This window comes from Sus scrofa, chromosome 4 (assembly GCF_054392235.1).
Source record: "Sus scrofa isolate SSC_HxYL_T2T_F1_AM1 chromosome 4, Sscrofa_HxYL_maternal_Yorkshire_Landrace_v2.0, whole genome shotgun sequence".
Lineage (NCBI taxonomy): Eukaryota > Metazoa > Chordata > Mammalia > Artiodactyla > Suidae > Sus > Sus scrofa.
In genome coordinates this window covers 128,107,480-128,122,257 of record NC_139386.1, presented here as the reverse complement: position 1 = coordinate 128,122,257, position 14,778 = coordinate 128,107,480, and the positions used below count along the sequence as shown (strand labels likewise).

At 47.3% G+C, this 14,778-nt stretch overlaps 1 protein-coding gene and 1 long non-coding RNA gene across 19 annotated transcripts in view; one reads left to right on the top strand and one right to left on the bottom strand.

Annotated features, from left to right (window-relative positions):
• Nucleotides 1-14,778, bottom strand: part of LOC146404246 (uncharacterized) — a 205,060-nt gene that overhangs the window by 14,071 nt on the left and 176,211 nt on the right. For 6 of the 18 annotated variants that reach the window (XM_085023940.1, XM_085023941.1, XM_085023935.1 and 3 more), the window contains 3 exons: nt 5,768-5,877; nt 4,442-4,556; nt 2,993-3,209 (listed from right to left, as the gene is read on the bottom strand). The exons of 3 other annotated variants lie outside the window; for them this stretch is intronic. Coding sequence is in view for 3 of the 15 variants with exons in the window: in XM_085023935.1 (XP_084880061.1) it covers nt 3,122-3,209; nt 4,442-4,556; nt 5,768-5,877 (313 nt within the window). In the remaining 12 variants the exon portion in view is untranslated. Of the gene's footprint in view, nt 1-2,992; nt 3,210-4,441; nt 4,557-5,211; nt 5,891-14,778 lie in introns of those variants that run through there. 9 more of the 18 variants (XM_085023938.1, XM_085023949.1, XM_085023951.1 and 6 more) reach the window with 3 other exon arrangements.
• Nucleotides 9,668-11,670, top strand: LOC106508578 (uncharacterized). Its single transcript, XR_001305526.3, has 3 exons — nt 9,668-9,792; nt 10,659-10,729; nt 11,533-11,670. It is a non-coding gene; the product is annotated as an uncharacterized LOC106508578 (long non-coding RNA).

Below are 14,778 nucleotides of genomic sequence, written 5' to 3'. Positions count from 1 at the left end.
AAAAAAAAAGTGTTTGTGATCACTTTTGCTAGGGACGAGAAGAGAGTCTGTGCATGCTACCCACGCCTCCATACCAGTGGCTGCAGTAATTAATACCTTCAGCCTCGCCCCCGACCCCCCCATTACCATATTTGCTGCCTACTCACTGCTGAGTTTTGCAGAGTGCGTATTTGCCCTTAGCTTCTCATTGGTCCTGCTCTGTCCAGACCTTTAAGGTACGGAGGTATATTTCCCAGGCTCCTTTGCCTCCTCGCTTCTAAATTCAGTCGTTGGGAGCAACTGGTAGAAGCCCAGCAGGTAAGAGGAAGGGGGAAGCCGAGGTGCCTCTTCTCCTCCCCAGCCCCCACTTTGGATAGGGTGCCCACTGCTGGCTGCACCCCCTCCCAGGACCCAGTCCCACCCCCAGGATCTAGTAGCACCGCCTGTCGCCCCTCCATCGCGGGAGACAGGAGAGGATTCTGCTCTTGTTCCTCTTGAGATCGTGTCCCCGTGTCCTCTTTGGCTTCTCAGCTCTTCCATGACCTTTGTAACCAGTGCCCTGTATCACACCCCCTCTGTTTGAGAGGCCAGGGCAGCTTCTGGATTCCACCCAGACTTCAATAGATACAGCACACGCAGTCAGCTGAACGTTCACCCTCTATTCCTTTTGGGTCAATCACTTGGAGCCTCCCCTTGATAATAGCTCTGCTTGCCTTCCACGCCTGGAGGCAGCTGTGGTCCCTGACTCGCCCCTCGCTCAAGGGAGGGCCACCTCGCACCTGTGCCGAAGCCCTCGTCCCCTCGGCTCTGGATGCCAGCATGCACCCTGAGCTAGGTTTGGGGCAGAAAGGCCAAGGCACCGGCCGATGACTCGGGGCTGCGGGTTTGGGTTGATGAGGCTCGATGCAAAGAGCATTGAGAGGCTTTGGGACCAGATACACCTGGGTTTGAATCCGGCTTTGCAGCTCCTGAGCTGTGTAAGTTTGGGGAAGTTACTTAACTTCCTTAAACAGCACTTTTCCCCCAACATCAAGTAGAGAGAAGCAAGTTTCCACAGGGCTTTACATTAGGTCGTCGCCTCAGAGAAAAACACCTGCCTTAAGGCCTCAACCGGCACTTACAAATCCAAGACCTGTCCCCTGAGAGCTGCCTCTTCGCCCTTCTCATCAGTAGGTTAAGAGGCAAGTGACTCGTGTTTTGTAAGGTCTGCCGAGAACCCACAGCCTGCTCCCATCCCTTTCCTGCTCAGAGGTAAGTCAGAACCTAAGCCCTTTCAAGGAACACAATAAGTGTTTCCACTAAAATGTCAGCCTCCTTAATTTATTTCTTTTCTGTGTTTATTCCTCTTGCCCGTTTATCAAACACATATTCCCTGGCTTAGGCTTTGCGAGTTAGATATCAAGAGGAAGCAATCAGGAGTGTTTAACTTTGCACAGCTCTGGGCTCAGGCCTGATCAACACTGAATCGTGCTCTTGGGCCGCAGGTCCCGAGGGTCTGACCAAGGGACTAGACGGGTGTTTTCCATTATGAGTGGGCGCATAAGCCTGGTCACGCTTGACCCGAGCTCCACGCTGGAGGCATCGTGTGAGGTTATGCTTTTCTTCTGAGCGCCCTTGAAAGGGACGGATTGCTACTCTTTGGGGCAATGGAAAAACTATACCATTCACTTAATTTTACTGAACAGCTCGGGTAAATAAATAGCGATGGTGTCACCCCTCCCGAGGGAAAACATAAGCCAGTCAATTCATATCATGCTCTCCTAAAACGTAAACCCACGGAGATGAAAGGGAACCGTCGGGGGAGAGGGCTGCCTCATCTCAAACCACCCTAGCAAGGGCTGATTTGCGTAGACGCAAAAAGCATGGTCAGGAAAGAATCTGGAACAGGGCCACATCAACGAGCTCCCTCGGATCTGAGGACCCCAAAGTCCTGGGATTAAGAGGCGCAGAACCTCAACCCTCATCAGCGTGGGGCTCCCTCCAGGGGTAGGGGGCGTGGGGGGGGTCAAGGGACTGGTTGAAAAAAGCTTTTCTCTTTCTAGCCCTTTGAGAAGGGAAGGGAGGGTGGGAGTCGCTGGTTTGTCAGAAGGCAGATTGATAAATAGTAGCAGAGACAGAATAGTAGCTCTTCTGACCCCACTCAAGAGAACAGAGTGAGGGAAATAGCCCTTATTTGAGACAGAGGTTATCAATATACTCAGCTTTCTTCCCTGTACATCTGTTGATTTTTGCAAATGAGCCTTAAAGAACATGTGAGGTCACCCACTTACTCCCACAGACGGGGCTCGAATGGCAACAAACTGGACAGCTCTCCGTGCAGCCTTTTAGCTCTGCCATCTGCCCATCAAGCACCTCAGTTCTCCTTGCCCTACTTGGTTGTCATCTAAAAATTTAAACTAACGCTTATCTCCTTCTAAAATACTACCTAATAAAAAAAACATCTATTAAGAGGCCTCTCCAAAGACAACTGTCTCTTTCTTACCCCCTCCTGGACAGTGATTTCCTTGAGAATAGATATTCACTGACATTAAAACGGGGCTTGAGGAGTTCCCGTCGTGGCGCAGTGGTTAACGAATCCGACTAGGAACCATGAGGTTGCGGGTTCGGTCCCTGCCCTTGCTCAGTGGGTTAACGATCCGGCGTTGCCGTGAGCTGTGGTGTAGGTTGCAGACGCGGCTCGGATCCTGCGTTGCTGTGGCTCTGGCGTAGGCTGGCGGCCACAGCTCCGATTGGACCCCTAGCCTGGGAACCTCCATATGCTGCAGGAGCGGCACAAAGAAATAGCAAAAAGACAAAAAATAATAAAAAAAAATAAAATAATTAAAAATAAATAAAAAATAAAAAAATTTAAAAAACAGGGCTTGAAACATAACTGATATTCAATAAATACTTGTGAAATGCATGTGTTGGGCTGCACCCCACAGGCCTGCAAGGCTCGTAGGTGCCCAACTTCAAGACCAAAGAAAGAGCCGGGAGTCAGTGAGAGAGACATCAGTGGTTTAGGGGAGCTTACAGGTCTGAAGCAAAGTCCTGGAGCAGCACCCCACCATGCACCTTGGACGGTGGGCAGGACGTGGCAGCAGTCTCTGGGGAGAGGGAGGTGCCAGTTATAGCGGGCGCTGACATCAGGTTGGCTCATCAGTTACCAGGGAGACGAGCAGAGGGGCACACCCCTCACCGTCCCTTCGACAAGCACAGGGGAGAGTTCTGATACAGAGCATGCTGTGCACCTGAAAGGGATGCAACATTGCAAATCAACTATACTTCAGTTGAAACACAATAAGATAACATTAAAAAGTTATATGAACTACTGATTGCAAAAAATAAAAATAATAAAGCTAGAATAGTCAGCTGGGGCAGGGACAAGTATGTAGGGAGCTCAGTCCTATGAGTAGGGTGAAGGGTGCAGGTGAAGCAGGCACTGGTCTGGCAGGGGTTGCTGCACAGAGAGCCAGAGAGCAGCCATCCTGAGTGGCCTGACCACACAGCATGCATGAATAAACCACAATCCTGGTTTTATATGTTTACACATTAAAAATCCCAATGATAGAGACTTCCGTTTAAAAAACATTCAAGAAGTGCCCATCTTGGCTCAATGGAAAGGAATCCGACTAGGAACCATGAGGGTTTGGGTTCGATCCCTGGCCTTGCTCAGTGGGTTAAGGATTCAGCGTTGCCATGACCTGTGGTGTAGGTCGCAGACTCGGCTGGGATTCCGCGTTGCTGTGGCTGTGGCACAGTCCGGCAGCTGTAGCTCTGATGCAACCCCTAGCCTGGGAACTCCATATGCCCCCAAAATTAAAAAATAAAAAGCATTCAAGAGCTGTCTTGGGCTGAGTAACATTCAGCTCAGTGCCTTTCCCTTCTTTCCATCCCAGGCCACACAGCTTCCAAAGTGTGGGGCTGTGGTCAGCCAAGTGGACTTGCAGATTCCACATTGGCCGTCATAGCCAGACGGGAACGTGGTTCTTCGTAGTCACTGCTGGAGACTGTAGCGCAAGGCAGTGGAATTCAGTGTCACATGGGGGGGGGGTCTCAACAGGAGGAATGCACTGGCTGGACTTACGGCTTCTGCTCCTGGAGTAAGTCTTGTGGACATGGAGACACAATTCGTTGAAGCGCTTCATTACAAGAATGGATTCTATGCTTAAAAACGCTATCGCCAGGGATTTCCCATCGTGGCTCAGCGGAAACGAATCAGACTAGGAACCATGAGGTTATGGGTTTGATCCCTGGCCTCGATCACTGGGTTAAGGATCTGGCGTTGCCGTGAGCTGTGGTGTAGGTTGCAGACATGGCTCAGATCTGGCGTTGCTGTGGCTCTGGCCTAGGCTGGCAGCTACAGCTCCGATTAGACCCCAGCCTGGGAATCTCCATCTGCTGCAGGTGCATCCCTAAAAAGACAAAAGACAAAAAATAATTTTAAAAATGCTATCTCGCAACATAAATCCAAGGACCTTACCAGGACAGAAGAATATAGCTCTTGGGCAGACTGAGCTCACTGGCGGGGTCTCTCCCAGGGAAAAGCTGCACAGGAAGCCAGATGATCCGCTTGGTGATGATCCTGGATTCAGAGCCTGGAACCCAATTCCAGGACTCAGATGCTGGAAGGTCTGGGCTCTGACAGCTGGGTGTGTCCTCCCCCACAGCTGGGACCTCTATGTCCTCACTGGCCTCCAGTCCGGCTCCCGTTAGCCCACCCTCCGGTCAAAGCTTGTTTCTGAAACTCTCTCTTTTCTGGGCTTCCGTGGGTGATGAACTCATTCCTCCATGAGGTCTGTTAATACTCAGTCAAGTCCTGGTCTGACCTAGAAATCATTCTGTCTCACTAACGCTTAGATTAGACGGGCAGGCAGACCATAAATATTTCTGGAATATTCCCTCTAAGCTGAGCTATAGAAATGGATCTGCTCTGAACACTGGGCAACTTGGTTTTATGACTTAACACTCCGCAGGGTCCCCATTGCTCCCTTTTCCAAGAGAGACCCCACTATCTCTCCTCTTCATATAGTCATTGTGTTACCTAGCAAACAAACTCTAAATACTGATAGGTTTGCTCTTGTGCACTGCCCCTCCCACTAAGAGCAGAGCTAAGTGATTCTGATTCTTTTTTTTTTTTAAATGGGGCCACACATGTGGCAGGCACATGGAAGTTCCCAGGTGAGGGGTCAAATCAGAGCTATAGCTGTTGGCCTACACCACAGCCACAGCAACGTGGGATCCGAACCATACCTGTGACCTACACCACAGCTCACGGCAATGCAAGATCCGGATCCTTAACCCACTGAGCGAGGCCTGGGATTGAATCCGCATCCTCATGGATACTAGTCAGGTTCATTACCGCTGAGCCACAATGGGAACTCCGTGATGCTGATGCTTGACTATGTTTCTTCTTATAAACTGGTAAGCTGCTTTCCGAGCGCATGTGTGAACCTGAACAGTTCAATCTGTTCCTCCAGCACTTGGTCACTGCTGGGATGGGACGTGTTGGAAGTGCCCAGTACGATTGGGAGGGGTGAACCCCGGGGAGAACGCACATTCGTAGCCATCTCTGTGAGGTCTCCGCACCTCGTTCCCAGGCCTCAGCCCCGCCCATGTAAATCTACCCTCGGGAGAACCTCTCAGCCCCTGCACAGTGGGCCTGCCCTGTGCCTTGCATGGCCCCACCTGGGTTTGGAGCCCAACCCATGACATAGATACCTTTGGGAGATGAAGAGACAAGTTAGCATGACACCAGACAGAATGACCCAGAAAAGCCTGTCCTTCTGGAAAGTCACTGTTCTCATACCAGCTCTTGAGAAATGTGTCCCCAGGGTCTCATCCAGGAACTGGGACAGACTCAAGTTCTGAACGTGTGACGCTGAGGACTGCAGGCCAGGGTCCCTCCGGGGGCAGAGCCTATGGGGAAGAGCTACTTTACCAGTAATCTTCACTAAAACAGGGCCACTGAGAGGTGTTGAGAACAAAGCTGGAGTGAGGCAGACGCTCCAACACTCCCCCAACTAATTAAATTCAATTATATCAGCTATGCTTTGCATAACTTTATAACAATCAGAAAATGGACAGCAAGTCTTGAAATAACGAGGCATATGTTTGTGTAATTTCATTTATAAAGCCAGTGCTGTCCAATAGAAATTTAATGTAAGCCACAAATATGAGTCATATAGTCTAATTTTCAGTCTCCCAGGAGCTCCATCTGAAAAGTAAAAAGAAACAGGCAAAGTTCATTTCGAGAGTATGTGTCTCCAAGTCTGAGGACTTGCCTCCTCCCTGTTGAGGAGATAAATCTCGGTCCTCATGTCTAGATTGCATGAGCCCTGAGGCAAGTCATATTTACACCCATCAACAACACAGCAGGTATTAAAATTCTGAGAGCAACTTGCCAACACCCTGACACTCACAACCATCCTTTCAATTCAAGATCAAGCCTGAAGTTAGGCTTTTGCTCGAAAACAAGACAATCTCTAATAAAAGGTTAACATATACGACATACATGTCATATGTACTAAAAGTTCTGAGGCAAGAAAAAGAAAAAATAGTATGTTTAACTTAATATATTCAAAACGTCATTTCAATTAGTACAAAAATTATTAATGAGCTATTTCACATTCTCAAAGACTTTCTGCTAAAATCTGGAACAAGACAAGGATGCCCGCTCTCACCACTTTTATTCAACATAGTACTGGAAGTCCTAGCCACAGCAATCAGACAAGAAAAAGAAATAAAAGGAATCCAAATTGGAAGAGAAGAGGCAAAATTGTCACTATATGCAAATGACATAATACTACATATAGAAAACCCCAAGGACTCCAAACAAAAAGTACTCAAACTAATTAACTAATTCAGCAAAGTAGCAGGACACAAGGTTAACATTCGGAAATTGGTTGCATTTCTGTACAATATTTCTAACGACATATTAGGAAAGGAAAATTAAAAATACATTTTAAAAGCACACCTCAAAAAATGAAATACCTAGGAATACACCTGACTAAGGAGGTGAACGACTCATATGCTGAGCACTATACATTCATCAAGGAAATTGAAGAGGATTCCAAGAAATGGAAAGCTATCCCATGCTCCTGGATTGGAAGAATTAATATCATTAAAATGGCCATAGTACCCAAAGCAATCTGCAGATTCAATGCAATCCCTATGAAGTTACCCACGACATTTTTCACAGAACTAGAACAAACAATCCAGGAATTTATATGGAACCACAAAAGACCCAGAATTGCCAAAGCAATCCTGAAGGGGGAAGAAAAACCAAGCAGGACGGACACCTAGCTCTCCCAGACTTTAGACAATGTTACAAAGCTGCACTAATCAAGACAGTGTTACCTGCAAACCAATGGAACAGAATAGAAAGCCCAGAAGTAAACCCAGACACCTATGGTCATTAATCTTTGACAAAGGAGGCAAGAATATAAAATGGGAAAAAGCCTCTTCAGCAAGCGGTGCTGGGAAAAGTGGACAGCTACATGTAAGTCAATGGAACGAGAACACCCCCTCACGCCATGCACAAAAAAAAGCTCAAAATGGCTTAAAGACATGCGCATAAGACAAGACATCATCAAACTCCTAGACAAGAGCATGGGCAGAACATTCTCCGACATCAGCCATGCAGATGTTTTCTTAGGTCCGTCTCCCAAGGCAATAGAAATAAAAACAAAAGTAAACAGCTATTTTAATATGAAAAGTACTTAAACTATTATCATCAATCTAAGGATCCATCAATGAATTCATGACAGATAAATACTATATGATCTCAAACTCATAGAATCACGGAACAAGAGCTCAGACTCTCGTGGTTACTAGAGGTGGAGGGTGGAGGGAGGGGAACTAGAGGCAGGTGGTCACTAGCTATAACTAAATACTAGGGATGTAACGAACTAACTAGTTAACACTGCTGTATGTTATCTATGAAAGTGAAAAGAGTAAATCCTAAGAGTTCTCATTGCAAAGAGAACTTTTTCCCCCTTTTTTCTTTTCTTTTTTTAGTTGTATCTATATGAGAGGATAATGTTAGCTGAATCTGTTGAGGAAATCATTTCCTGCTACATGTAAGTCTGGCCATCATGCTGGATGCCTTAAACTTATACAGTGAGGGAAGTCAATTATTTCTCAAGAAAGCTGGAAAAAATTGTTATCATCCTGTTTTTGTACTTTTAGCTTGTCTGTGAACTTTACAGAAGACTGACAGTCCTGAACTCAAGCACAAATACTTGTTTTTGAGACGCCTTTTTAGAAACCACTGTCTCATAGCATCGGCGTGTTATAAAGTTTATAAGGAACCAAGTAAAAAGACCTATGCGGTAAAGAGAGGTAGGAAAAAGAGGAAAATAGAATTCAAAGCCTCACTTCTTTAAAAATATGCTCACAGTCATCTCAAACATTTTTGTGTTTATAAATAGTAGCATATTCTTTGTGAAATACTGTTTAAAATCCTTGAGGATATACATATAATTTCTTCAAAGCCTTGCCAAGAAATGAAACATCAATAAGTTCTCGATACTAATATAAATATTTTCAAGTCTTCGTAATGAATCTAAACACTACACTTCCGTGTATTTTCCCAGTCTCCCTCCTTCAAATGAGCACTTGTTTTTTTTAGGTCCCAAAGGCACTTTGAATTTATCTGCTAGTGATCAGAGAATAAAATGTCAAGAGTTTCCTCTCTCCAGTGTTTAGGACTATATTAAACTATTGCACCCAAATAAACAGAAACTGTGTGGAAATAAGCTGGCTTTCCTCAAGTTATTGGAAATGTAGTGAGCAGGGAACAGCGAGTTCCCAAAAGAGTCCTTTAGTGGTGTAACTGTTGCGTTCTCCAAGAAGGGAGAAAAATACGAGCTCTAGGCGAGGGAAGGTTTGGGCCATGGTTGTATTGAAAACGGAGAGGTAAACCTCTCTCATTAAGCCTCGCTGCTGGTTGAATCAAATACTTTTTTTTCTTTTTTTTTTTTTTTTTTTTTTTGTCTTTTTAGGTCTGCACCTGTGGGTATATGGAAGTGCCCAGCCTAGGGGTTGAATCAGAGCTGCAGCTGCCGGCCTACACCACAGCCACAGCAACGCGGGATCCAAGCCTCATCTGTGACCTACACCACAGCTCATGGCGACACCAGATCCTTAACCCCCTGAGTGAGGCCAGGGATCGAACCCAAGTCCTCACGGATACCGGTCAGTTTCATTACCACTGAGCCACAATGGGAACTCCCAGATGCTCCTCTCCTGATGCCACCTTCTCTTGAGAATTTCTGGGATTGGGTAGTGGTTGGATAGCTACTCTTGTTGAGATTCTAGAGACTGAAGCCCCATTACCCTGGGGTGGAGGGAGGCACCCCAGTTGCTCTGAGAAGATTACGGAGGATTTTCCGGTGACCAGAGGGTCTCGCTGAAGTTTACACCCAGGGGTGACTTCCTGCGTCCGCTCCTGCAGCCCCAAGAGTCCCCCTCGTTTTCTGGGATTCCAAACCTCCCCCTCCTTGCAGCAATCACCTTCTCAGGAGCATGACTCACTTTTTCCTCCCGAGTCTAGGGGTTGGGGTGGGATGCAGAACAGAGGCTAGAGCACCAAGCAAGTGACGTGGCCCCTCTATTTTCTTGGTCGATGTTGGCGTCAAAATCTCCAGACTTGTCTGCCTCAGATACGGGATTCTTTTAAGAAGACTCTCCCAAACCAGACAATACCCTTTGGCCCAAAGGACACCTGCCATGGGGGGAATGATCCGGGATGTGTTTGCCAGAGTGGAGCGTGCAGGGGCTGGCAAGGAATAGCCCTTGCTGGTGCCACACGACGGTGACTCAAACATGCGGGTGAGTGAAGGCCCACAGGTACTAACGGGGGAGCTCTCTGTGCTTCCCTGACCACACAGCACAGAAACAGGCGAACTCATGAGTGGGGAACGGCCCTTTGGGGGAGGAGGGGGAAGCGGGTCTTAGGGATGCTGGCGATCCCTTGGTTTTCTTTGTGCTGAGTGCCGACTGCAGAGCTGCGTTCTTTGTAAAGATGCATCTACCTGTACACTAATAATAGGCACCCTTCCCACAAGGTGCACTGAATTAAGCTTTTGTTTTTAAATGTTATATGGAAAAAGCAAGTGAATCTCAACTCCTTGGCCAATGCTTCTCTGCATTCAGTCCAAGAGCCCCACCTACGCTCTCGCCCTTTCTGCAGTTACCATTTAGATGGGGAGAAAGCCCTGTAAGACCTTGCAAGCTTTTCCGTGATGGCCTCTCTGGCAAAACACAATCAAGCGTTTGTGATTCTTGGAGGCCTAAGGGTTTAGAGCTTTAGTATCAGGGACTTTGGACACTGTCGACAGACGAGTTATTAGGAGCTTTTTCAAGTACTCCTGCTGGGGTCATGTGGGCTGTTGGCCAAACTATTTCTTCTGTACTCAGACTTCAGGAAGACGCGGTTTCTTTTTCCGTGAGAGGACTGTGGCGATTATAAGCTGGCATGGGTTTGGGGTACAGTTGCCTAATCTTAGAGGGTGACTGGAAAAACCCAGATGTGAGGGACGCGGGCCACAAAAAGGCCTCCTGAGGGAGTTCCCTGGTGGTCCAGTGGTGAAGGATTTGGTGGCGTCACTGCTGTGGCTCAGGTTTGATCCCTCACCACGGATAAATAAGTTAATTCTCTATAAGTAAGTTAATTGGTTCACCTTGATGTTTTCCAGGAAATGAAGAAATTGGTTTTAAAAGTTGTCTTATGCTAATATCTGATGAGGGAATCTGGACATATCTTGAGGTAGGTTATGTGTTTTGTTTTGTTTTTTCCATTTGAGGGCTGTGGCAGCGGCATACGGAAGTTGCTGGGCTAGGGGTCAAATCGGAGCTGCAGCTGCTGGCCTACGCCAGCCACAGCAACACTGGATCCAAGCCACATCCAAGACTTAGACTTCAGCTTGCGGCAACGCCAGATCCTTAACCCACTGAGTGAGGCCAGAGATCGAACCCACATCCTCACACACACTAGTCAGGTTTTTAACCCACTGAGCCACAATGGCAACGCCATTGAGGCAGTTTTTAAATGTTTGAGGTTTTTTTAAACATCAAAATGAAGTCAGCTGTCTATTTTTTTCTCTTGATTTGATTAAAAAACTACATTTAAAGGAAAATTGAATGTATATGTTTTTGTTTATGAATATTAAAAGTTACTAAAATATAATTTGAGACACTACTAGACATCCAAGAAACTTAATAAAGCTTTAAAGAATGCCTTCTCGGAGTTCCCGTCATGGCGCAGTGGTTAACAAATCTGACTAGGAACCATGAGGTTGCGGGTTCGGTCCCTGCCCTTGGTCAGTGGGTTAACGATCCGGCGTTGCCGTGAGCTGTGGTGTAGGTTGCAGACGCGGCTCGGATCCCGCTTTGCTGTGGCTCTGGCGTAGGCCGGCAGCTACAGCTCCGATTCGACCCTGAGCCTGGGAATCTCCATATGCCACGGGAGTGGCCCAAATAAACAGTAAAAAGACAATAAATAAATAAATAAATAAAGAATGCCTTCTCAAAATTCCTTCAAATAAGAATCTATATTTTCCATCTCTGCAGGACGTTCACTGCGGTGTCAGGCCCTCTCCATCCCCTGACAGCGATGCTCCATAACCATTTACTGATTTCTCTAAGAAGCAGGTGATATTGTGATTTATACTAAGAAATATACACTTGGGTGTTCATCCACAGTTCCTGGCTCACAGTTCCCAAATCCCTTACAATTTCCTAATTGATGAAAGCGATAAAGGCATCTTTTGTTCAAATATTTGGTTTTGTCCTCAGGTTCTGAAATAGCTTCAGAGGGGTAAACATGACGTCATACGACAGAAATGATTATAATGTTGTAAATTAACTACACTTCAATGAAATTTTTTTAAAAAACCCTATGAAATCAGCATCTTTTGTTATTCACAACAAATCCTTCCGACCGTATCTGCATTTCTGTTCATGGGAGGAATTTTGGAAAGCCCCTAGATAATCACAGGGTGGGAGCTGGTTGCCAAGGAAACAAACCACAGGACTGGAAAGTTTATTTCCTCCCCTCCTACTTCTGGGGAAGGGAAAGGGGCTGAAGGTTGAATACTCACCAGTGGCTAATAATTTAATCAACTTGCCTCGGCATGAAGTCTCCGTGACAACCCAAGAGGGTGTAGTTTGGAGGGCTTCCTGTTGGTGAAGGCGTGAAGGTGCTGGGGGGCTGTGCTCCTGGGGAGGGCACAGAAGCTCTGCATACCCTCCCCTAAGCCTTGCCCTACGCATCGCTTCCATCTGGTTGTTCCTGAGTTATAACCCTTTATGAAAAATTGTTAATAGAGCGAGCCAACTGTTTTCCTGAGTCCTGTGAACACCTCTAGCAAAGGACTGAACCAAAGATGGGGGGCGTGGGAACCTCCAATTTCTAGCCAGTGGTCAGAATCACAATGGGAGAAAATAGAAAAAATTTATCTATTGGTTTCTGCCCCAGGTTCCTAGCACAGAGCTTCTAAAACCCTTTTAATTTCCTAAGCGATAAAAGCATTAGGGGCATCTTTTGATCTAATACTTGGTCTCTGATCCCAGTTCCTGACACAGGGCTCCGAAGTCCCTTGGAATTTCCTGGGTGACTGGAGCATCCTTTTTCTAAGGAGATGACTCTGGTTGGGCTCCTGGGTGGCGGCTGCTCACCAGAAAGACCAAGCCTCATTAGAAGCTTGGAATTTTCGGCTCCACTCCCCATTCTCCAGAGAGGGGAGAGAGATTGGAAACTGAATAAGCAAACATGCCTATGTGAAATCCCAAACGTACGGGGGCTCAGAGAGCTTCTGGGACGAACACATGGAGGTGCCAGGAGAGTGGCCCAGGCTGGGAGGGCACGGGAGAGCCACACGCTTGCTCCATGCATTTCTTCTACCTGGGTGTTGATCTGTTCCCTCTATGATGCCTACAGGAACGGGTAAACAGAAAGGAAACTGTTTTCCTGAGTTCTCTGGGCCACTCTAGCAAATTAATTGAACCCAAGGAGGGGGTCATGGGAACCTCTGATTAGGAGCCTATTGGTCACAAGCCCAGGTAACAACCTGGGCCTGCGGCTGGCATCTGAAATGTGGGACTGAGCCCTTAACCCGAGGGATCTGACGCTCTCTCCAGGTGGACGGTGTCAGAATGAGTTAACTTGTAGGGCGCTCAGCTGGTGTCTGAGAATTTCTCAGTGTGACCAGAAAGAAGTGTTCTGAGCATCAGAAGTGAAGCCCTGAGCGTGTTGAGAAACAGGACGTTTTTCTTCCTTTAAAAAAAGCACAAAGATCCTTTTTTGGGGGTCGGGCTGAGGAGTGTGAGGGCATAACTCTCCCAGGGAGGCTAGGGCTTCAAGCCCCCAACTGTGGTTTTTCTAAGGGAACAAATTGTCATAGTCAAACCTCCTCCTCCAGGAACAGATGAAGTCATCTGCCAAGGGTGGGGGGGGGGGGGAAGAGCACAGCACATGACAGGGGACAGGGGTGCTCTCCTCCAGCTGGACCCTTAGCTTTGACAGTTTCTCTCCCTTAACCCTGGCCCAGAGGTCTTCTTGGTTCTCTAAAGTTCCCTGGTTTCAAAAAGGCACTGCTAGAAAGTTCCTTCCCTTCGGACCAGGACTTCCTACATCAAAAGCTTGAGCCACTCTAGACACTCTAAGCCTTTTAGTTCTGTGTGAATGACCAAACCAGCACCTCACTTAGATTTGGTCCTTCCCAAAGACATGCAATTCACTCAACACTGAAAGCACTTGACAGTTTGTTCATGTCTGTCGTCTTGAGTGTGAAACAGATTTCAGGCAAAATGAACTCATTTCTCAGGATGCTTGTCTTTCTAATACAGAGTGCCCCAAACTGGCACTGTCTTGTTCGGCCAGAGCCAAGGGGTTGGGTGCCTTAAACACCTGACAACTGGGGGCTTCTGCTGAAGGGTCCGCCTTAGTAGACCTGATATGCTGGATCCTCTTCTCTTTCCCTCCCCCACGGCCTCTCCTCCAGCCACAGGAAGTGGCCCAGGGCAGGCTGTTGACCCAGGATCATGTATAGTCTGTCCAGCAAACTGTCACGACCCAGTTCACCAGGAGTTTCAACTAAAAATATCGAGAGGATGACTTTCCGGGAGCAGAACCCAGAAGGGGCACATTCAGAAGCAGATGAAGCTGGGGCCACACAGGGTCCGTGGCCTTGGGATCTGAAGTTAAGGGTAGGCTGGAGGTAAAGACCAAAGCACTACCAGGAGGCAAAAATAAGACTGAACAGAGGGAGGGAACATGGCAGAACGTAGACGAGCAGAGAAAGAATAGCTGAGAATACGCCCTAAATACTTTTTCCGGGGTTAGGGTGCACTTGTAATAAATCTCTCTTTACTTGACTGAATAAATATCGATTTCTTCCACCCAAACTGGAAAAGTCAGAGCAGATGCTGTCCTCCTCCCTTCCTTCCTCGCGGTGATTCAGGGTGGGGGGGGCGGGGTGGAGCAGAGCTCAGATGATTCTTGCTAATGGACTCTCCGTGCTGAGAGGGCTTGTTGACTCGAGTGGGGGCAGATCCCAGGTTGCTCTTGTGGCAGATTCTCCGCGTTCACTCATCAGTGACCTTCCAAGTGCCAGGCCTGCGATCAATTCGTCTCTAAATTGCTGGACAGAGTCATCACTCCTCTCCTCATCTCTGGTTCCTTTCGCAGTTTGTACCCAGGGTTTGCCTTCTGGCTAAGAAATGGCCAAGGGCACAGAGGTCGGTGACCTTTCCTGTTTTGTTTTGTTTTTTTCTCCCGGAGAATTTTGAAGAAGGGGAGGAGGGAATTCCTCAAGC